The sequence below is a fragment of the Podarcis melisellensis genome (assembly GCF_964234715.1).
Source record: "Podarcis melisellensis genome assembly, chromosome: 16".
Classification (NCBI taxonomy): domain Eukaryota; kingdom Metazoa; phylum Chordata; class Lepidosauria; order Squamata; family Lacertidae; genus Podarcis; species Podarcis melisellensis.
In genome coordinates this window covers 38,483,949-38,507,863 of record NC_138533.1, presented here as the reverse complement: position 1 = coordinate 38,507,863, position 23,915 = coordinate 38,483,949, and the positions used below count along the sequence as shown (strand labels likewise).

The window sequence follows — 23,915 nt, the reverse complement described above, 5'->3', positions numbered from 1 at the left end:
AATAATAAGCAGCCTTGTCTGATATATAATGAATTTGGAGTAAAATGTTTAAAAAGACTTTTGCTAAGAAACCAGAAAAATTACTCCTATAAATTGTAGATCAAGATAAAAAAAAGGAAATCAGAAATTATTTATATATGCAGCAACAGTGGCAATAATTTTATTAGCACAAACTTGGAGGACAGAAGAAATACCAACAAAAGATCAATGGCAAGGGAAACTTATGGAAAATTTAGAAGTTGCAAAAACTATCAGATAAACTATATGAAAAGGACAACAAAGACTTTAAAAGAGAAGGGGGACCATTCTCAACATATATGAAGAGGCAACATAAAGAAATGAACTCCTTGCCTTGAGTAAATGATCACAATTGTATGTGGCAAAAAGTAAGAAAATATGCATTCTTGGAAATTTTGGGGAAACAACATGCAGGGAGAACAATATGGAAATAAAACAAAATAGGCATATGAGGGAAGTCCAGGGAAAGAGGGTGGAAATATGAAAAATTGTTAAAGATATATTGTTAGAAGAAGTATACATGCAAAAATTAATTAAATTTTTTTTAAAGTTTGTTTCTTACCTGGTGCAGGTTTCGTGGCTGAGCTACAGGTATATGAGCAGAGCTGGTTACAGGGTCATTACAAAGGTCTATATAGATTTTTGAAGGCTTAGCACTTGTATCTGAAATCTTTCCTATTACTGAAGGCATTGTCCGTACATGTGCTCTTAGCAAATTTCTCTTTCTGTTACCATGAGGAAGTGCATGGAATTCCCTCTCATTTCCAATATAGTGTATCAGAACCATTTCACAAGAAGGCTCTAGCAAAGTATAACTGTGCCTTATAAAGTTGCCTGTACTTGATCAAGTTTTGATTTTATGGTAAAATTTTCTCAGCTTTGGATTAATTTTTGGCCATAGTCGGACACCACAGTTGATCCAACAATATTGATCACAGCGCCAATCATTTTTTTTCTCAGGAGAACCTTTGAATGAATACAGAAAGACATCACCACCACTAGGCTTGCATGGTGGATCATTTACAATCTTCTGATAATCAGGATGAGATAGAATATCAATAGCTTCTTGCACTGTAAAAGGAGTGGCTTTCCTGCAGTATAAGATCATTGTGAAAAGTCCTCCACTCTACATAAATCTGAAAGCTTGTTGCATAAAATATTTTTAAAAACAGGCAGTTCCAGGTCCTTGGGGGACTCTGTGAGCCCACTAGGTAAAGAGAAGAAGTCCTGACCTTTATTGTAAAAGCAACTGCTATAGCAGGGTCCGCTCTCCTCTGGCAGCGAGATGAGTCAAACTTTTAACAGAAGGTGCCCCCCCACTTTTATTAGTTTCCCAAATTCCCTGTCCCACCTCCAATATTTCATCATTGCTACATCACTGATGCATCACACAAGGGGTGTTATGGGGCAGCACCTGGGTATCAGATAGCTGTCTTTTCCCACCCTTTTCCCATCTCCTGACACCCGTTAATACAAGACATTAAAACTATTTACAGTTCCTGACCCCTCTGGTCAAGTTCCTCACAATTCTTTTGTCCCCTGGAGTCCAAATCCATTTCAGGGTTGCCCATCTTTGTAATCTGTCTGGCACTTGGGTTAGGTGTTACCCCTGCGGTGAGGCCATTTGCCTACTGACTTTATGCTTCCTGGTGGGCCTACCTTTCCCTGTACAGAACAGGACTCATGGAAAGAACAGCTGTTTTCTAGTGAATTACTAAAGTTTCTTGTACATTTTTTGTTATACAGTGACTTATACATGAACTTTCACACTGTAACATTCTAACTGCCTGGGAGGATACATGCATTCATAGTGGCTTGTTACAAGTAGGTAGCCATGTTGCTCTCCCGTAGTTGAAACAAAATAAAACAATTTTTCCTTCCAGTAGCACCTTGGAGACCAAGTAATTTTGTTATTGGTAAGAGCTTTCATGTGCATGCACACTTCTTCAGATACTTCAGGCTGTTACTGAAGTGGATACATAACATTTGGCTGCAGTACCAGTGTTACATACTCTAGTTGGTCCTGTTTGGTAACATTCATTGGTTGGAGCTTGATAGGTTATTTAAACAGACAATTCAAAGCATCAGGTCTATTCATTCACTAGATGTGATAGTGCAGTTTTCTCCTTATTCTTTGGCTGCCTTTATTTAAAGGGCCAGTAATGCTTTTTTTGTGTGTTCACTCTATCTAATGGTTTCAGGTAAGTACACATGAAATAGCCGATACCAAAGAATTGTTTCCTTGCACACACACATGGCAACTGTACTGACCGCGTGCCCTCGGCTGCTCTACAGCTGGGGGGAGGCAGCGGGCCATCTTGTCGCACACACCCCAAGGTGGCCCCCGGGGCAGGGACCACACTTAGTATGTCCCTGCAGCCAATCAAATATGCTATGACCAATCTGAAGTAATGCTGGGCACAATTCACCACTGATCCTGCCAACTTTATGAAAACACATGGTGGACTCCAGGAAAGTTAAAACAAAAAAAAAATCCTTCCAGTAGCACCTTAAAGAGCAACTAAGTTAGTTCTTGGTATGAGCTTTTGTGTGCATGCACACTTCTTTAGATACACAGTGTGCATGCACACGAAAGCTCATACCAAGAACTAACTTAGTTGGTCTTTAAGGTGCTACTGGAAGGATTTTTTTTTGTTTTGACTATGGCAGACCAACACGGCTACCTATCTGTTCCAGGAAAGTTGTCAGCAGGCAGCCTGGTGCCCATGGGCACCACATTGGAAACCCCTGATTTCCAAGTTTGCACTAACAAAATCTGTTGGCAAGAAAACTTGCAGTTAAACCTCCTTTTATAATTTCCAGCCCCCCAAAAAACAACTTTTGTTGCAAAACCTTTTGTAGCGTAATTGATGAAAGATATATTATTGCTTTTCATGGTCACTTTGGCAGTCTCTATTTAGTTGCTTTGATATTTTACATTCACAGTTAATATCATCACCATCTCTGCCTTCGAAATTCTTCAATGTTTGCAGCGTCAAAAATTTCCAGGTTCGGTTCTTTACAGTGGAAGCTATGGATATGAATGTTACGTTAATACATTGTTCTTTCTAGTGCAGAACCATTTCAGATAGAGATTTTATTTTGGGCATTGATGTGATCTAATTTGGTGGAGTCCTTTTAACAATCATGATGATTCCTTAAGGATCAAAGTATTTAATATATTGTTTATTCCTTGGCTGTGCTCTGTGGTTTTTGTGGTTCATTCTGTGGTGGGTCATATACATGCTTACAGGAATGTCAGACATTAATCGGGGGGTGGGGGGGCTGGAGCACCCCACCCCATGAGTAAGCACTTACAATGAACATGGCACAAACATCACCCACCCACCCACCCACCCAAATGGCCTGACCAAATCGTTACAATGTATCCAAATCAATAGACCATGTCTGATTTGATAAACTGTTTTCACTTTTGAGTGGAAGTGTTTTTCTTGCTACACAGGACACCATAGCGTTTTCAAATATTCATATAAAATAAACCACACCATGCCTCTGCACCATTCCTTTTGATTTACAGGAGGAGGGAGGGCTGCCAAAGGAGGAAGGTATGGAACATGTGACTGGCAGACATACCGGTAATCCTTTATGCAAGAAAAAATGTTCGCAGCAATCTCCCCTTCCTGAAGATAAGATCACACGCAAGTGCCAGACTGCTCCTCATTGACTACTTGCAGATGGATTCTACCCTTGACCAAACAAATATATGTGACTGACTCCCCCCAAGGGGCTATGGACTTGTAAATGCTCTTATTATCTTCATCTATGGGTGACTGGTTGGTGGAGGGTGGGGGGAGGTAGGGGGCTCGTTTAATTTCACTGCACACAGGTGGTGTAGTGGCAATAAAGGTTTATTAGTATTATATACAACAGTCTAAAGCAAAAATTATTTAAAAATATGATTTCATTTCTAAATTGGACAGACAAGATTTCTTTTACAATATATTTATTCCTTTATCAAATACACACAAAACTTCTATTTTTAAACAGGAAACATATTTGCAACCTAAGGTCTATTATACAAATCCATTTTCTTAGTTCTGTTAAGCTGTATACAAATTATAAAGATTCCAAGTTTATTTGATGTTCTTCCATGGGTCTATTATTTACTAAATTGGTGAGTTTTGCCATTACTGCATATTCTGATAGTTTTTCTTTCCATGCATCTATCTGAGGACACATGTCAGATTTCCATGTTAGCCAGCACCAATGACTGCTGTGGTCATATAAGTAGTTCCACTGACAATTTCACAACAGCTGAAGGAGTCATTCCCAACAGCATACCTTTGGGATCCAATGCAAATTTACTTTTTACTTTTTTGGCATTTTGAAATGAACTTTCCTCCAAAACTTTTTGGTCTTTTCACAGGTCCAACGCAAATGGAAGAAGGTCCCTTGAGGTCTATGGCATTTCCAGCAATGTCAATTCATTACATTATTCATCTTGTGTATATCTTTCAAAGTTATATAGTCCAGGCATGCCTGACCAGTAGATCCCTGGTTGATCCTGGTAGATCGCGAAATCATCCCCCCAAAAGCTAAACCTAAGGGCAATCCTCACCACAAAAAGCTCAAAAACTCTGCTCAATTCTCCCCTTCCACCCACCCACCCACCACACGCATGCACACTCCTACTCCCTCCAAAGACAACAACAACAACCACAACAATAATAATTTTTTTTATACCCCGCCTTCCCTGGCCAGAGCCGGGCTCAGGGCAGCTAACACCAGTAAAATTACAATAAAAACATAATGGGTGGGAACACCCAATTTAAAATACAGGTTAAAATGCAATTTAAAATGCACCCTCATTTTAAAAGTAGCCCATAGATCAAAATCATATGGGGAGGAGAAACATTTCGGTGAGACTGAGTCCAAATAAAAGGCCAGGCGAAACAGCTCTGTCTTGCAGGCCCTGCAGAAGGATGTCAAGTCCTGCAGGGCCCTAGTCTCTTGTGACAGAGCGTTCCACCAAGTCTGGGCCAGTACTGAAAAGGCCCTGGCCCTAGTTCTCTGCAGAGGCAATGGCGGTACACCCAATGCAAAAAGCGTGAGGATCCATGAGAATCCGAGCTTGAAAACCACGTTTTTGGCCCATGGAGTGGCCAGGAAGCTGTGGATCCGTGTTTTTTGTGGTGGATTTTGTATCCCTGGAAATGATGTGTGATATGAGGGTGAGTCTGGGTTGGCCCAATGCAAAAAGCGTGAGGATCCATGAGAATCCGAGCTTGAAAACCATGTTTTTGGCCCATGGAGTGGCCAGGAAGCTGTGGATCCGTGATTTTTGTGGTGGATGCTGTGCTCCTGGGAATGATGTGTGATTTGAGGGTGAGTTTGGGTTGGCCCAATGCAAAAAGCGTGAGGATCCATGAGGATCCGTGCTTCAAGACCACGTTTTTGTGCCACGGTATGGCCAGGAAGCCGTGGATCCGTGATTTTTGTGGTGTAAGCTGTGCCCCTGGAAATGATGTGTGATTTGAGGGTGAGTTTGGGTTGGCCCAATGCAAAAAGCGTGAGGATCCATGAGGATCCGTGCTTCAAAACCACGTTTTTGGGCCCTGGAGTGTCCAGGAAGCCGCGGATCTCAGTTTTTTGTGGTGGATGCTGTGCCCCTGGACATGATGTGTGATTTGACAGTGAGTTTGGGTTGGCCCAATGCAAAAAGTGTGAGGATCCATGAGGATCCGTGCTTCAAAACCACGTTTTTGGGCCCTGGAGTGGCCAGGAAGCCGTGGATCCGTGATTTTTATGGTGGATGCTGTGCTCCTGGGAATGATGTGTGATTTGAGGGTGAGTTTGGGTTGGCCCAATGCAAAAAGCGTGAGGATCCATGAGGATCCGTGCTTCAAGACCACGTTTTTGTGCCACGGTATGGCCAGGAAGCCGTGGATCCGTGATTTTTGTGGTGTAAGCTGTGCCCCTGGAAATGATGTGTGATTTGAGGGAGAGTTTGGGTTGGCCCAATGCAAAAAGTGTGAGGATCCATGAGGATCCGTGCTTCAAAACCACGTTTTTGGGCCCTGGAGTGGCCAGGAAGCCGTGGATCCGTGATTTTTATGGTGGATGCTGTGCTCCTGGGAATGATGTGTGATTTGAGGGTGAGTTTGGGTTGGCCCAATGCAAAAAGCGTGAGGATCCATGAGGATCCGTGCTTCAAAACCACGTTTTTGGGCCCTGGAGTGGCCAGGAAGCCGTGGATCCGTGATTTTTGTGGTGGATGCTGTGCCCCTGGACATGATGTGTGATTTGACGGTGACTTTGCGCTGATCTAGTGCAAAAAGCATGAGGATCCATGGGGATCCATGCTTCAAAACCACGTTTTTGGGCCATGGAGTGGCCAGGAAGCCGTGGATCCGATTTTTTTGTGTTGCATGCTGTGCTCCTGGCCATGCTGTTTGATCTGATGGTGACTTTCAGCTGATCTAGTGCAAAAATCATGAGGATCCATTAGGATCTGTGCTTCGGAACCACGTTTTTGGGCCACAGTATGGCCAGGCAGGAGTGGATCTGAGTTTTCTGTGGTGTAGGCTGTGCCCCTGGCTATGATGTGTGATTTGACAGTGACTTTGGGTTTGCCCAACGCAAAAAGTGTGAGGAGCCATGAGGATCCGTGCTTGAAAACCACGTTTTTGGGCCACTGAGTGGCCAGGAAGCCGTGGATCTGAGTTTTTTGTGGTGCAGGCTGTGCCTCCGGACATCATGTGTGATTTGACGGTGAGTTTGGGTTGGCCCAATGCAAAAAGTGTAAGGATCTGTCAGGGAACTGACATCAGAGAGAAAAGCGGAGGCAGGGCTCCAGAGCGATACCGGAGAGGGAACCAGTCGGGGGGGGGGGGGAGGAATTCAGTGTGACACCAATAGAGTGGAGAGGAAGATGGAGGAATCGGTGTCAGGGCTCCGAGACCCTTCAACCGAGACCAGCGGAGAGAGCACTGGCACGCCCTTGCCGCCCCCTTACCTGCGCTGACGCGTTCCGCGCAGGGAACACAGGCGGAGACTTGGGGTCAAACAGCTTTTATGCTGGAAGAGATTCAAGAAACGCCCACTGACGGATTCTGCAATTGACTAACAGGTCACGGAGGGCGAGCTCTAACCCTAAACATGGTTGAGCAAACGATCTAACTGAAGTGGAGGTAGTTTACACACGAGTAACCCACCCATAACCATCACAGGATCCATGAGGATCCGTGCTTGAAAACCACGTTCTGGTGCCATGGAGTGGCCAGGAAGCCGTGGATTCGTGATTTTTGTGGTGCAGGCTGTGCCCCTGGAAATCATGTGTGATTTGACGGTGACATTGGGCTGATATAGTGCAAAAAGCGTGAGGATCCATGAGGATCCGTGCTTGAAAACCACGTTTTTGGGCCCTGGAGTGTCCAGGAAGCCATGGATCCGTGATTTTTGTGGTGAAAGCTGTGCCCCTGGGAATGATGTGTGATTTGACGGTGAGTTTGGGGTAGCCCAATGCAAAAAGCGTGCGATCCATGCGGATCCGTGCTTGAAAACCTTGTTTTTGGGCCATGGAGTGGCCAGGAAGCTGTGGATCTGAGTTTTTTGTGGTGTAAGCTGTGCCCCTGGAAATGATGTGTGATTTGACAGTGACTTTGCGCTGATCTAGTGCAAAAAGTGTGAAGATCCATGAGGATCCCTGGTTCGGAACCACGTTTTTGGGCCACGGTTTCGCCAGGAAGTCGTGGATCCGTGATTTTTGTGTTGCATGCTGTGCTCCTGGTCATGATGTTTGATCCGATGGTGGCTTTGGGCTGATCTAGTGCAAAAATCATGAGGATCCATTAGGATCTGTGGTTCGGAACCACGTTTTTGGGCCACGGTATGGCCAGGCAGGAGTGGATCCGAGTGTTCTGTGGTGTAGGCTGTGCCCCTGGCTATGATATGTCATTTGACAGTGACTTTGGGTTTGCCCAACGCAAAAAGTGTGAGGATCCATGAGGATCTGTTCTTGAAAACCACGTTTTTGGGCCACGATATGGCCAGGAAGCCATGGACCCGTGATTTCTGTGGTGGATGCTGTGCCCCTGGACATGATGTGTAATTTGACAGTGAGTTTGGGCTGATCTATTGCAAAAATCAGTAGGATTCATGAGGATCCGTGTTTTTTAACCATGTTTTTGCGCCATTGCGGCACCACGAAACAGTGGATGCGTGATTTTTTTGGTTCCTCCTACAGACTAAGATGTGGTCTACAGTAGCATGGTGTTTTTATTTTGTTTCCATATAAAAATCATATGAATTCATGAGGATCCGTGCCTCGGATCCATGTTTTTGTGGTGCTGCAGCGTGGCAAAGTGTTGGATCCACGTTTTTTATAGTCCAGTTTGTAGGCGTGCCTTCTAGGTGTGATTTGACACTGCATTTGTTGGAGTTATTTTTAAAAAAGTGGAGGATCCATGAGGATCCGTGTAGATCCGCCTTTTACGGAGACCCCTTTCTAAACCATCTCCCACTTTTCAACTCACATGTCTCTGTATAGAATTGATTTACTTGGAAATTTCTGCTATGCCCCTTCAGTTAAAAACTCAGGGTGTGTGTGTGTGTGTGTGCGCACTGTATAGGTGGGAATATATGTATTATGTGCATGCATTTGCACACACACTGCATTCAGAATGTCTTTCACTCTAATATGCCTTTATATGTTTTTAATTGTGTGTTTTAGAATGCTTTAGGTGTTTCATGTCTGAATTTTGGATGTGGCCTATAAGAAAAAAAGCATTAAAATGGGCAAATGTTAAAATTGATATAACTATATTAAAAGCAAATTAGTATATAATAAGGCAACAACAAACAAATTCAGCAAACATTTAATACAATTCAGTGTCTCCTTCCTCCTGAGTAATTAAAATTTTTCGTAATGTGAGGTGGCCTCTTTCTATTAACTTACTATAAGTTGTTTCAACAACACTTTTTGATGTATCCCCACTCAATCTCTGTTATGACAGTTACCCTCTGAATTGCTGAGTTGCAGTGCACAAGAAAAGGGTTCTTCATTGCTCTGGGAGAGCTGAACTACAATTAGAATTTGTCCACACCACTTCTGCAACAATTGTACAGTACCTGTTACAGTCCTGACCCCAGCACAGTCCTTATGGAATCATCATTGCCTCTCTCCACTACACAGCAGGTAACAAAACCAAGTTAAATCTGAAAGTAGTATTTAATACCTCACATTTCACTAAGCACCAAAGACTGATGGACCTAGATGTGTATTCTCCTTTTTCGTTTCAAGGTTACTTCTAGATTAGAGTTTAGGAAAGGTCTGTGGTGGTTGTATGTTCGTAACTGCTTGCTGTATTAGGCCACTGGCCCATCAGGTCAGCATCCTGTTCTTGCAGTGGCCAAGCAGGCCAAGACCACAAGCAGGACCTGAGTGCAACGTAACTCTCCCCTCCTGCAGCTTCCAGTGGAGGTAGAACATAGCTACTGTGGTTAGTCACTATTGATAGAATTACAGTGGTACCTCTGGATGCGAACAGGATCCGTTCTGGAGCCCCGTTCACATCCTGAAGCGAACAAAACCTGCAACTGCGCGTGCGTGGGTCACGATTACCCACTTCCGCACATGCACATGGCGTCATTTTGAGCGTCTGCGCATGCGCAAGCGGTGAAACCCAGAAGTAACGCACTCCGTTACTTCTGGGTCACCGCGGAGCACAAGCCGAAAAGGCTTAACCTGAAGCGACTTCAACCCAAGGTATGACTGTATTTTCCATGAACTTCTTTAATCCCCTTTTAAAAACATGCAAGTTGATAGGCAACTCATCAGAGTGAATTCTATAGTTTAACTATGCACATGTCTCTGAGCTTTCAATGAAACAGTTGCAAGCTTTTAATGGAATAGAAACAAGCCACAGCGCTGTTAATAAATGCTTCGTATTTTGAACTGCATACTTCCGTAACAGCTACCTAATTTGTGATGTGATGTAGGTGGGACTGTTTTCTCCCCCCTTCCTCTTGTAGAATACAACCTCTGAATTGGAGAGCAGTACCATTCAGAAGCAGAGGAAAGAACTTCAGCTGCTAATTGTGGAGCTGAAAGATCGTGATAAGGAGCTCAATGATATGGTTGCAGTTCACCAGAGGCAGCTGCTGGCTTGGGATGATGATCGTCAAAAAATACTGACGCTGGCGGAACGGTGCAGCAAATTGGAGAGTGAGTGCCATGCAGACTACAGGCTGAGGAATTCAGTCTGTGCAGTAGTAAGAGTATTGTGCCCATTTTGCAGATGGGGGAACTGAGCCTGACAACGGCTTGAGGGCACTGGTTAGGTTTTTTTGAACTGTGATTTCCTGGTTTACAGCTCTGTCCACAGCTTCATGGCAGTGGGCATGGCTCAGTGGCAGAGCACATTTCACATGTAGAAATGCCCAGGTTCAGTCACTGGCATCTCCAGTTGAAAGGATCAAATAATATCCCAGAAGAGGGGAAATGTCTACCTGTACCTGATCATCTGCATAGCCACTGCCGGTCCAAAGTAGACAGCAGTAGAGAAGATGGATTCATTGCCTGACTCTCTATAAGGCAGCTTGATATGTTCAGTCCCTTAGCGGTTACATTATGATTGTGCTCTAGGTTAGAGACAAAAGACATTAAATAAAAGGTAATAAGCCCAATTAAATCATATGATGTGCTCCTCTTCTCATATATGCCCTAAGCTGTTTGTTGGAACTTTAAAGATGCTGCAGTCCAGGGTCTTGGAGAATCTATTTGGCTGGTCCCACAGGTGCTGGCTGGCTACAGAATGGAGATTTTATCTGAACAGAAGCACCATGGAAATGCTAGAATGTTGTGAATGGCAGGAAACACGTAGAACCTTTCGTAAGTGATGCTGTAACAATAGCAAAATGCCAGTAGTTTCCTAAAAGGACTGATTTCACATAAGATGGGTGCTGTTCAAAAAGAGCTTCATATTTTTGTATTGGGTTAATTTTTATATGCCTAACATCTGTATGTAAAACCTTCAAATATAACCCCAAAGATGTGCTAAGAATTCCATTCAAACTCCCAAATTGTGGAATTTAAAAGGGGGGAAACATGGCAGGTAAAAAGATCCAGGAGATCATAAAACATTTTTGGATGACTCCTAGGTAGACATTTCTTTATAGAATTAAAATATCTGTACCTATCTGTACCTCTTTCTCTCTGCCTTTTTTTTAACATTTCAAACGTCAGCTTAGTTTAAGGAAGTTTTGTGTGTGCATCGTTGCTCTCAGTTGCTTTCCCAGAAACAGTACCTGTCATTTATCCCTCAGATGAGCTGCACAAGAGAAATGAGATGATTAGCACACTGACTAGAAGGCTAAAGCACCTTGAATCCCAGCAAAATGACCGCAAGATAACCCTTGAGAATACTCAGCAGAAGCTCCAGGAACTCTCTCGGAAAGCCTCTGACACATCACTTCACTGCCAGGCCCTTGAGGTAAGCTTTAGTTCGTGGCTAGATTCTGAATGCTTTGGGTAGATTTGAATATAACTCTGAGTAAGGGACAAACTTGACCTAGTGCTGCTCCCAGGTGTTTTGTAGGTGGTCCCTTCAGCAAGATGCTCTCAGCATGCCTCCCTTCCCTAAGAGCACCCACTTCCTCTCCCTCACTATCATTGCACCACCCCACCTCCCATAGAGAGGATAAAGTCTATAGTGGTTACTGTTCCTTCTTGCTCAAGATGTTTGAAGAAAGATTGAAGAAGGTAGATCAACAGATAGGAGGAGGAGGAGGACCAGGAGGCTCCAGAGATCAGCAGTGCACCCCATACATGAACTTAGGCATTGGAAGGTGCCCAGAAGTTCCTGCTGCTGGCCCTGACTAGGCCTGACATTTACTATGACTGATATATCTCAGTTTCTTTATTTGGCTGAAGAAAGATGCAAGGGACATGTGTGTGATTGGCCTGGACCATAGACAGGATAGTTTATGAAATAAAACATTTGCCTCCACACAGCTTCCCCTATGAAATTTCTTATATTGTAGGTTTCCTGTGTTTTCTCCTTTGTGGCTCATGCCAGCTTTAGGGAGGAGGGGAGTAGAATTCCATACCCAGGGGCCCTGCAGATGCTTTTAGCTAAAGGACAATCCTTTGGGAGATCTGGCCATGGATATTCCACTTTTAGGTTAGTGTGCTAATAAAGTTCCGGTGAAATAGGAAGAACAGATGCAGGTTACAGCAGGTGGATAGGAAGAATGGGAAGTGAGGGGGAGAATTAAGAGCTAGTTCACATTGAACAGTTTGGGGTTGTTGTTAGCACACCCTGCAGCATGGGAGAATTAGATTGTAATAATCACTTCCAGTTTCTGGAGTTCAAAGGCTTTATTTATGCAGAAGCTCTTTGCAGGATGAAAATGATGAGAGAGAAAAACAGCAGGCATTGTCTAGACAGGTTGGGAGAGAACAACAAAATGGCTCAACTTTTAGGAGTGGAGTTATCTTTGACAAAGAAGCTACAGATGGGGTGGCTAGATCACTAGAAAACAGTGCCCTTGTGTGGTCTAAAGTAACACATGCATTAACTACAAACTCAAAAGAAGGAAATGTATTTTTTTTTCTCCATCAGATGTTGTGAGCTAAGATGCTGCGCTCACACCAGTGTGCTGAATTTGCAGTAAGGTGGCTCTTCTTAAGTCATCCTTAAGTCATTCTTAAGTGATCAAGGATGTGGGCTGCTAGGGTAGCTTTCTGCTTGTGGTGCAATAGGGCTGGGAAAGGCCACACAGGGCACAGGGTTTAGATTTCACTGTCAACACTTTTTCCTTTCTTTTCTGTTTCCTAGGAGAAAAATCAAGCCCTCAGTTGCTCAGTGATGGAGCTGTCCAATAAAGTAGGACAGCTGCAAGCCAGAGAGCAGGAACTGCTTACTATGTTAAAGTTAAAGGTAATTTTACCTATATAATAATCATTTATTATTTGTACCCTGCCCATCTGGCTGGGTTTCCCCAGCCACTCTGTATGTTAGGAGCACCCCTGTTTCTAGGTACACTTAAATAAGACAGGGGCAGGGCCCAAACTGGATGCTGCTGATTTCCTTCTAGAGCAGGGGAAGACGACCAGTATTTAAAATGCAGCATCAGTAGCAGGGAGTAGAACCTTTCCCATCGCCACCCACTGTCTGCAGTGCTCTATCCAAACTGATTTTTAAGCTGGTTTCCCACCCCTGCTAGTAGGAGGTTACTTTCAATTACGGGGCTCTACATGGAGAAAAGGGAGGTAAGAAAACCCTGGAGGGGAGGGAGGTGTTCAGCGGGACATGAAATCCCCACTCCCAATATGAGGTTTTAAGTTTCTTGGTAGGGATTTGGTGAAAGGCTTGGTTCTGCTCACAGGTCTGCTGTCTTCGGGGATTTCAGACGGAAGTCTCTCCTGGCCTTACCTGCAAATGCTGGGGTTCCAACCTGGGACCTTCGGCATGCAAAGCAGTGTTCTTCCACTGAGCTTGGGGAAAAGACAGCAACTTTGGGAGTTTTTAATTTCTTTATTTTGTTTTTGAGTCCAGTATTTTAAATGGTTCCCCCTCCCAACCTGTTCTCTTCTGGTCTCCCCATTCCTCCCCTAATATCTTCATTCATAGATATATTTCTTTCATGGTTTTAATTTTAGAAGCAAAAGATTTTTAATGGAACAGTTCTATTTTGTGAAAGTTGTGAGCCAACTTTGGGGACTCTGGTCAAAAAGCAGGATACAAATCTGTTAAATAAATAAAATGTTCATTCAATCAGATGAACACTGCCAAGCTCTGAGCTAGTTTTTGAAATGAGACTAACTTTCAGCATTCAACATATAAAATGAAAGAGGCACAGATGGCAGCAAACAAGGCAAAACAATGGACCAAATTGTTTTTGTTTTTGTTTTGGTTAGGATAATGACATACTTGAAGCAACGAATCATATTACTGAATTTACATGTAAATTTAAAAAATTAGAAAACGCTCTGCGTGCAGCAAAGATGGAGGAATCAAGCGTCAATAGGGAAAAGCAGGATTTTAAACTCAGGCTGAAGGAACTTATGTTGGAAACAAGCAAATTAAAAGGTAAACAATGCTTAGAATTTCATATTCATACTCTAAAAACTGAGTTGGAGAAGGACAGTGTTCCTGTTTGCATTTGCTCCAGCCAAGTGAACCAGGCTATCCATCAATCAGATAATTTTCAGTTCATTAATCACCTGCCTTCAGATTTAAGTAAATTTGCAGTTTTCCCCTAAACTCAATATGTAGGTGCCTTTTTCAGATATTGAATATACAGGAACTTAGAATTTAAAGAGCAGAAACTACGACAATTTTTTAAAAAGGAAAGGGAAGCATTTAATAACTTTCCCTCATTCTTTCTTGTTGGAATGCATCAAAAGCAAAAGACCCCCTCCAAAAAAAGTACGTGCCATTTTCTATAATCAGACTGCAAGTTAACATACATTTATTTTATTTAAAACCTTTGTACCCCACCTTTCCACCAATGTTGGCCCCAGGCAGTGGCGTAGCATGGGTTGTCAGCACCCGGGGCAAGGCAAGTAATTTGCGCCCCCTAACCCGTGGATTTGCGCCCCCTAACCCTAACCCCCAGATGTTGTGCCCGGTGTGGCCGGCCCCCCCCCCTGCACCCCCCACGCTACGCCACTGGCCCCAGGGCAGCTTTCAACAAACCTTTTACAAATTGTATAAATACAATCCATCACAACAAAAGAAACAATAGATGCAGGAGCAAAATAAGACAGTAGGTTAGCTGGAAATTTGAGTGCCACCCAAAGTTCAGGCATTATTATTATTATTTGGTGTCCTGAATGATAATATCATGGGTTCTTGACAGATGTTCCCAATGAGTGTTTGACCACAGAAAAGGCCCAGTGCCTGGTCACGACCCCCTCACTTCTGACGGTGGGGTAGCCAGAGCAGAAAACCTTAATGTGTGTGCAAGCTATTACGCTAGCCTGCTGTCCTTCAGATACCCTGCAATGAATGAGCCAGTTATAGTTAATGTACAATTTTGTTGGCAATAATGTACAATAAACTGCTAATGATAAACTATATATTCAGTGTATAGTTTTAATCCTTGTTGCAATGATAGGAATTTTAGTGTTGCATTGCAACAAAAAGTTCTTGCCGGACATTTGGTTTATCACCTCATGCTTATGATAATTTAAATAGATGTGAACTGTCTTTACAAGATATTTCATCTCAGCAACACCCTCTCTTTTTGTTTTATAGGTGACCTCGGTGAGAAAACAAAAGAAAACAATGAGCAGAGGGAGGAAATCATACGCCTCAAGCAAGAAAACAGTTATTTGAACAATGAATTGATGCTTAGTGGTGAGTAGACAAAAACTAATGTTTGGCCCTTAGCTTTTGAAGGGAGCCTACAGTCCATTTGCCTCTGATTTAGCAAATATGGTGTTGGATCTTTTGCCTGTGTTCTTTTTTTAGGTATCAGCTGTTGATGAAAAATACCTGGCCATAAATCAGGACTAGTTTCCATATGGAGTGGAACCATTCCCTCTAACCTTTGATCTGATGTAGGTGGACTCCAACACCCTTCAAACTGCATGACCAATGGTCAGGAATGATGGGAGTTGCAGTCCAACAACATTTGGAGAGCCACAGAATCCCCATCCCTGCTTCCCAAGAGGGGAAATCACTCCCCTAAAGACCTGATTCTAAAGAAATCCCTGTGTATAAAAAAAGAAAATGTTAGCTAAATTAGCGCTCATTTTCTTTATGATTATTGCTTCTTTATTGTTTCTCTGTGCAATTCTTTGTTGTGGAAAATCACCAACCATTCAACCCCTCTCTCCTAACAGCTGAAAGAGCAAACAGAAAAGACCAGTTGCTTCAGTCTGCTAAATCTAAACAACTGCGAACTGACACAGAACTGAGCAATTTGCGACAGGTTTGACTCCAGTTTCTGGGTGGGGGGGTGGGGGAGGGGACTGCACTTGTTTTGGTCCTTTTATGTCGCAATGAGGAACATAACAAAAATCAAAGGTGAACAGAATTGGCTGTTGCAGTAACTTGTTTGAAGAACCTGTTTTTGATACTGGGGCTCAGTCTTGGAATATGTGAACTAAATAGAAAGGATGAACGTCTCTAAAGCATCTCAAGTGAAATATAGTAAAATATTTTAAATTCATATGCACTGGAAGATATCTCCAAATGCTTGTGGTTAAATAACAGCTTGGTATGGTTTATTCGTACATGGTGTTAATTATCTGTATGCTGCCCTGAGAGAACAATAAAGTAGCTAGATAGTCCAGGCCAAGGCACAGCCATGAATCTTATTGGGAAACCATAGTCCAGTCACCATCCTTCAGCCTGACCTGATCTTAAATGGAGGCTTAGAATGGCCAGAACCATTCTGGATATCCTCGAAACAGAGTGGGATACTTAAATAACTAAAATTGGAGCACTACTTTTTACATGTACAGAGGAATTTTGTTTTCTTTTAGTCTTGAATTATCTATGAAAACAAAACAAAAAAATATATTTCTCTCTTTTTTTTACACAAATCTTTACAATTGTTATAGGAGCATGTACTGAATATGGAAAAATTGGAGTGGGAGGTATTTCTGATAGTTCTCTGAAATCTTAAAAACAAACCATTTAAAATTTCTATGAACTCTGTCTGGAATGCCCTCATTATTATTGTTTGTATTTTAAATTTCCTGCTTTGTGTGTCTGTGAAGAGAAAAACAGGGCAAAAATAATGTATCAAATTGAACTGCTTGCTCTTCTGAGGTTTGTTGGTTGTTTTGTTGTCTGCCTTTAGATCTATGTGAAGCAGCAACGAGATCTGCAGTTTCTGCATTTCAACTTGGAGAGTTCCCAGGAAACGAAGCAGAAACATAAGACACAGGCACCCGAGGCCAGGTAAAAGTGGCAAATGGCTTTCTGGAGAGAAGGTTGCTTTTAAAGGGGACTTACATGTTGGGTCGCGGGTGGCGCTGTGGGTAAAACCTCAGCGCCTAGGGCTTGCCGATCGCATGGTCGGCGGTTCGAATCCCTGCGGCGGGGTGAGCTCCCGTCGTTCGGGCCTAGCTCCTGCCCACCTAGCAGTTCGAAAGCACCCTTAAGTGCAAGTAGATAAATAGGGACCGCTTTATAGCGGGAAGGTAAATGGCGTTTCCGTGTGCTGCTCTGGTGCCGGTTCACCGGAGCAGCTTCGTCACGCTGGCCACGTGACCTGGAAGTGTCTGCGGACAGCGCTGACTCCCGGCCTCTAAAGTGAGATGAGCGCACAACCCTAGAGTCTGTCAAGACTGGCCCGTACGGGCAGGGGTACCTTTTACCTTACATGTTGCCCAGAGGCAGGGTTAGGAAAACATTTCAAAATCCTAACCCTGGTTCTTCCAGCCCTGCATAGAGCTTATTTAAGCACTAATTCATCAACACTCGTTAAGAGGAAACCCCTAGAAATGCACCATACCAATCATAGTACAGCCAACAGTATTTGTTGAAATGCTGCCTTCTGCTCCATTCTTGGAGTGTGGTCACTTAGCAGCTGACTATGCTCCTGCTCTTGGTTCAACACACAACTTGGAGCAGCCTTGAAAAGACCAGCAATGGAAGCTGCACAGCCAAAAGACTGAATCGGGGCGCCCCAGCTGTGCCGTGTTAGAAAGACTCTGTTCTCCTAAATTAGAGCCACTTGGCATTGCCTGCATTGAGAGCCACCAGGTTGCTAAGCTGTCTCACAGCATGTAGTTCAGGACAGTAAAATAACAACTTTAATTAGGGCTAACTGATGACATTACAAGGATTTTCCCTTGGGCTCAGCTTAAAAAAAAAGAGATGGGGGCAGATGTTTCTGTTACGTCCTGTAGAGTTTATGCCAATCTGAAGAGGAAATTCTTGCAGGCTAAATAGGCATGCCAGGGCAGAGAAACAGATAGAGGTTGTCCCTTCACAGATCCAAAAACCAGCAGTTATTTGATTATGTATTTAGCAGTACCCGCAACTCCCAGTTCCCTTGAAACTTATTGTGAAGCAACAGTAGAAGCTGAGTGGGGCAAATCCTCAAGGGCTGGAAGATCCTGCATGTCTGAAACAGGAATGAGACACCCTTGGGTGGACGAAGTGTGTTGAGATTGATGGGTGCAGATCAGATAATGTATAGGCTTAAGTTGTTAAATGCAGTCTTGATAATGTGAGTTCCTTATTGTGCCCTTTATAGCACAGAGATAGTTTTGTCAGATCCTGGAAGTAGCGGCAACAAAGACACAGTGTGTAGCGAAGCCCATCAGAAGATACACACCCGGTTTGTGCATTCTCCCAGCTGTAGTTCAAAAAATACCTGCGAAGCACACAGAGCCGAGAATAGGCAGCAAAAGGGCTCCGAGGAGAGACAGCCAGCAAGCTTGGATCAGTTTCAGGAAGGGCTGTTTTATGGGCCAAGAATTATGCATAGGGAAGAGCTGGATCAGAGCGGATCCTTGAGTTCTGGGGAGACAGACAGCAGACCTGCCTCCCAGTCAGACAGCATGTGGAAGGCAGAAGGCAGGGAAATGGCCCGGGCGCCGGAGCAAAGCTTTGCGGCATCTTTACCAATTCATGAGCATTGGCTCGACCTAAATTGCCACACCGAGCCCACAAACTGCCAGAGTCCTGTGTTGAGGTTGTCCGACAAATCCAGTGAGGATTGTAAAGATAAGGAGATGGGCACATGCAGACGGAGTCCCAGCAAGTCTCCTAGTCCATTTAAAGGGCTGGAGTCGGGGTACTGCTCCCGCAGCTCCATAAACAAAGTCGCACTGTACCAGCCTGTAAGTGACCAGCGGTGGATGCAGATTTTCAAGCCTGTGAAGGGAGAGGCAGGTTCATGGCACGGATCTTTTCCCAACGGTCCTCAGGCTGCAATTAGAAGCAGCAAGTCGAAAAGGTTCAGTATTTTGCTAATTGCCTACAAAATTGGTCGATTCTCTTGTTAGCTATGACTGTCCCTACGCCAAATGAAAAGCCTTTGAACAATCTTTTAATAAACCAACTAGCTAGTCTTCATCAGACTGTTTAGAGCAGGGGTCGGCAAACTTTTTCAGCAGGGGGCCGGTCCACTGTCCCTCTATGCCCCACAAATAACCCAGAGAGGCATTTTAAATAAAAGCACACATTCTACTCGTAAAAACACCAGGCAGGCCCCACAAATAAGCCAGAGATGCATTTTAAATAAAAGGGCACATTCTACTCATGTAAAAATTTAGATTTAGAAGGCGACTGGGCCGGATCCGCCCCCTGGGCCTTAGTTTGCCTACTTATGTCTTAGAGCAAAAAAGGAAAGGAAGGAAACAAACAGGCAGGCAGGTGGCTACCTGGCTAGTCTGCTGCTAGACATGGACAAAGGCTGTTTTAATCAGATTAAACTGACAGGCAGCACAAAGCTTCTGGTCCAGGCAGTCTTGGTCTGTATCTGAACCGCCTGAATCTTTGTCCCTGCTTGCTCAGCAGAATAGTGCCTTCTGCCTGCTGCACTTCAGGCAGCAGCTCCAGCTCAAGTCCTCAGCTCCTCTGGTCATAAAGCATTACTCTAATTACTGGGGGACTGGGCAGAGGGGAGAGAGTCCTGGATAAAAATCCACAGGCCTCATTCTGGGACACCCCCCACCCGTTTTAGTCCACTCCTGCCCCCCTTGACCAGAAACTAAAGGGGCAAAATCACCATCCTGTGATTTGAGCACTCTTATAAACAAACCCATTGCAAGCATGGCCTGCAATTTTAACCTCCACACAGATCAGTTTGCACTTTTGATATGTGTGAGCTTCTGTTGGCCACTTTTTTGCGGGGGTGGGGGAGAGAATCAAGCTGTGCAAAGGGCCTGGGGCTGGTCAGAGCAGCATCGGTCAGCCACACAGCTGCTTTCAAGGGCACATGACTTAAAATGGAATGTGGATCTGGAGCAGCCCCATCTAGCTCACCTTGGAATTCATACCCAGTCCCCTCTAGCTTAGTACGCCAGCTGTAAATAAAGCTCTTCACTTTCTTCCAAAGCCCATAAAAAGACCTGAGACTTCACATTGCTTGTAATCTCCTTTCATCACATGACCCAGCAGCAGAGCTGGTTTGTACACCTGGGTGAGTCTGGCCATTCCCCTTGCACAGTTGCAGACCTGCGTCCCACTGAATGCTGTCAGGCCCCAGGCCCCAGCAGCTTCTCCAGCGTGGACAAAGGTCAGGGACTGGAAGTTGAAGTCAAGCAACATCTTGGGGGCAGGGACCACATTGGCCATTATTGGAAACAAGGTGGTAGTCCACTAAGTGTTACTCAGAGTAGACCCGTTGAAATAATGAACTCCCCCCCCCCTGAGAATTTTGTTCTTTTTGTAAACTGCTTCAAGGTTTGATAACAGTTAAGCGGTATATAAATGTTGTGAATTAAATAAGCATGTCTGAGTTAGGTTCCTTTATTTCAGTGGAACTGCTCTGAGTAAAACTTAGTTGAATAGCACCCATATCCTGCAACTACTGCCATTCTTCATGGTTCAGCTCGCTCACCAAGTGTGTGTGTGTGTGTGTGTGTGTGTGTGAGAGAGAGAGAGAGAGAGAGAGGCGCAGGCATCTTGTCCCTTTTTGGCCCCCTCAGGGTTATGCAATGGGGTGCCACAGGGCTCTGTTTTATCCTCAGTGCTATTCAATGTCTGAATGAAGCTGAATGAATGAATGAATCTTTATTTGCATCAGCCATTGGCTATAGCAATAAAACAACAATACGATATAAAAAGAATAGAAATACAAATAAAAAGTCAATTATATAAAATACATTTTAGGGTTTTGAATCAATAGTCAAATAGTGGATCTTATTCTGATTGCCCCAGCTAAAAACCTTGCAACCTTTGCTCATCTTGATCTGCCGAGAGAAAGGACACTGTGGCAGTGGCTGGGCGACCCGGAATGGTCAATACAAGAAGGGTGATAATCTCATTCCTCGAGTCTTTATAAAGAGTGCAAGCCAGAAAGGCATGCGCCACCAATATGGTACTGCCATCTCCACAGGGACATAAGTGTTTCTCATGTAGAATCTGTTGGAATCGTCCCTCAAGTACAACCGAGGGCAATACATTCAATCTTGCGAGAGTAAAAACGTGTCTACGTTTTAGAATTGCTAGGTTATGCAGATAGGGTGCCAGAGAGTCGAAATGGGAAGGTAGAAAATAGTCATACCATGGACAAAATTTCCTTATTGTGGCCAAGTTGCTCTTGTTCTCGATATCATTTAGGAGCTGACAAATTAGACTATATGAAGCTGCCAGGAGCAGTCACTGGGATTTTGGGAACAAGGTGCTATCAGTATGCTGACGACACTCAGCTCTGTTTCTGCATAACATCTGAATGGGAAGAGGCTGTGTGGAACCAGGACACAGTGCTGGGCGGAATGAAGGAAAATAAGCTGAGCTTGAATCCTGGCAAGACAAAGGCACTGTTACATTTCTTTGCTCCTAGGCCTCTGGCTAACTACACAATCTATGGCCTTTTAAACTCCGGGGTGTGGGGTTGTTTTTGTTTGTTACTATGTTGTGTATTTTTGTGTTTTTGTATTGTAAACTGTCCTGGGATTCTCAGATGAAGGGTGGTATAGAAATTTAATTTAATAATAATAATACAGGTGCCGCACACTACTTGTTCTGCATTTGTCATAAATTGTTCTTTTAGTATGGCAGCACCTACACTTTGGAACTCCCTGCCTTCGGACCTCAGGCAGGAGCCTTTGAAATACCCTTTTCAGTACCTGCTTAATGCATTTTTGTTTAGGCAAGCATTTCCAGAAATGTAGGTCTTGATGTGTTTCCATTTCTTTCTCTTTTTTTACTGCTGATTTTAATTGTCTTTGAAATGTTTTTAATTATTTTTGTGGATAATTCAAATACTTCTTGTAAGCCACTTAGAGGTTCTGTTACAATTAAGCAGTATGCACATTTGGTAAATGAAATAAAATAAATAAAGGGCCCTGGTTCCTCCACTGCAAACCAAGTTTCTGCAGTCATAAGAAATAGAAACTTATTTTTCTTTAAAGGGAATTTAAAATTAGATTCCACCAGTCCAGAATTGCCTTATGAACCTGCACGTCTGTTGCTTTCTTATCCCCTTTATGTTTTAAAAAGCATGGTGCTGTACCTAACCCTCATATTTATATTCTTTCCTTACAATGTTTGCTGAAGATAACTTTCTAAAAGTATTATTTTCAATATTCACAGTGACCATGATGTGGACCTGCATTTTTCGGACTTGGGTGCTCCCTGTCTGACATCCACCCAAAAGACAAGCGGGAGCAAGGGAGACGAAAAGTTGTTTGAAGGAGAGCTGCCTTCGGAGTTCATGAGCTTAACAGACATCCAGGCAGCCAACGGATGCTGCCATCTGACCATCCACAAAGTGAGTGTCTGGTTTTGTGAGGCAGCATGTTTTGTTGGGTCATCCCTGGCTATTGTAGCACTCTTGATCTACAGCCATCTGTTGGTGGCCACAGTTATCCCATTTATCACTTGTGCAGAAGTCTCACAGTTGCCCATTTCCCCCTCCAGCTCCTCGCTAACCTTTGCCAGAGCTCCATCCTCGGGCATTTTGCTGGGTCTGGGGCACAAGGATGTGGGCATGTGACTACTAAGTAGCTACACCATCTGCAATGCAATTAATAATTTTTGGGTTACAGTCCCCATCTTGCCCTGAATCTGGAACTCGGAACCTTAGGTTTCATTGCTAGGCTTGGCCCAGGGCCGGCCCAAGTCACCTTGGCACCTGAAGCGAACCACAAAACGGCACCTCCTCAACCAGGGAAGAAGAGGTGAGTGAAGATCTACATCAAGAGCAAAGGTAGAATAACACAGTCTTACTCGGCTATGAGTGATTGCCAAAGAAAAAGAAGGTCCAAGGCTGCTGAGGTTCTTGATCCTGCTAATTCTGCTTCCCATTGCTGCCTGCTTCCAGAGTACCTGCTGGCAGCCCTGAAGGCATGTAGAAATATTCCAAAGTTAGGCTATCTCTGTGCTTTCCTTCCCAATGATCTCTGTGTTCAAACCCACCTTGTGTCTCTGGTTCCAGGTCTTCCTTGACACATTTTGTTCTGGTTCATCCTAGGATTCTTGCTCGCCCACCAGCAAGCTGCAGCGGCTGCTGGCAGAGTCCCGCCAGATGGTAGCAGACCTGGAGCTCAGCAACCTGCTTGGTCCCAGCCCTGGATGCAGCCCCAACAACAGCCTTCATATGGTAATTTCTGGCTTTCCAAACAGTTTTGGTGACAAAGAGAATTGACTTAGAACAGAAGTATCTATCTATCTATCATCTATCTATCTATCTATCTATCTATCTATCTATCTATCTATCTATCTAATCATCTATCTAAACTATACTAATTGCATACTGCAAAACAAATGTATTTATGAGTAGTTTTTAACCTAGCTTATGCCCTAAACCACACATTTCTTTTTCATGGTTATTTTCTTAAGGATGTAATACAGATGTTAATGTCCTTTGACAGGCAGGAGAGTATAGCGAATCCCTTTGCAAAGGGCGATTGCCAAGTGCGGAGGAAAGCGAGATGAAGCTCTCCCTTTTTTCTTTATGACCTCAGGTCAGTCGTTCTTGCCTTTCCTCTCCATATTTGTTGACTTTGCACAACACAGAGCTGAAGAGCACAGTAAAAAAATGTATATGAACACCTGCTGGTATAAAGTTCCAAGTGCAATTGCAAAGCAGCACATTTCGTGCGAAAAACTGTTGTGCCCAAGTTATCTCTAAATTGTCAGTTGTGTTTTATACATATGTTCCCTACTCATAACAAGTTATTTGTTTTTTGAGTATTTGCAGGTGAAGATGTGATATGCAGAGAGTAATGCGTGTTGGTTGCCACAACATACATTTAAGGTACATCTAGCACACATTTAAAGCGCTAGAGTTAGTTC

The 23,915-nt window shown here is 43.7% G+C and overlaps 1 protein-coding gene across 10 annotated transcripts in view; it reads left to right on the top strand.

The window, feature by feature from the left end:
- CCDC62 (coiled-coil domain containing 62) overlaps positions 1 to 23,915 on the top strand; it is a 43,915-nt gene that overhangs the window by 17,351 nt on the left and 2,649 nt on the right. For 2 of the 10 annotated variants that reach the window (XM_081892788.1, XM_081892786.1), the window contains exons 2-13: positions 8,994 to 9,175; positions 10,012 to 10,204; positions 11,305 to 11,471; positions 12,819 to 12,920; positions 13,901 to 14,072; positions 15,243 to 15,344; positions 15,833 to 15,921; positions 16,798 to 16,898; positions 18,202 to 18,906; positions 22,212 to 22,389; positions 23,092 to 23,220; positions 23,492 to 23,584. In XM_081892788.1, the coding sequence (XP_081748914.1) occupies positions 9,140 to 9,175; positions 10,012 to 10,204; positions 11,305 to 11,471; positions 12,819 to 12,920; positions 13,901 to 14,072; positions 15,243 to 15,344; positions 15,833 to 15,921; positions 16,798 to 16,898; positions 18,202 to 18,906; positions 22,212 to 22,389; positions 23,092 to 23,220; positions 23,492 to 23,578 (2,061 nt within the window). In that variant the 5' untranslated portion in view covers positions 8,994 to 9,139 and the 3' untranslated portion in view covers positions 23,579 to 23,584. Of the gene's footprint in view, positions 1 to 8,993; positions 9,176 to 10,011; positions 10,316 to 10,912; positions 11,140 to 11,304; positions 11,472 to 12,818; positions 12,921 to 13,900; positions 14,073 to 15,242; positions 15,345 to 15,832; positions 15,922 to 16,797; positions 16,899 to 18,201; positions 18,907 to 22,211; positions 22,390 to 23,091; positions 23,221 to 23,491; positions 23,585 to 23,811; positions 23,878 to 23,915 lie in introns of those variants that run through there. The other 8 variants (XR_014163801.1, XR_014163802.1, XM_081892793.1 and 5 more) reach the window with 8 other exon arrangements.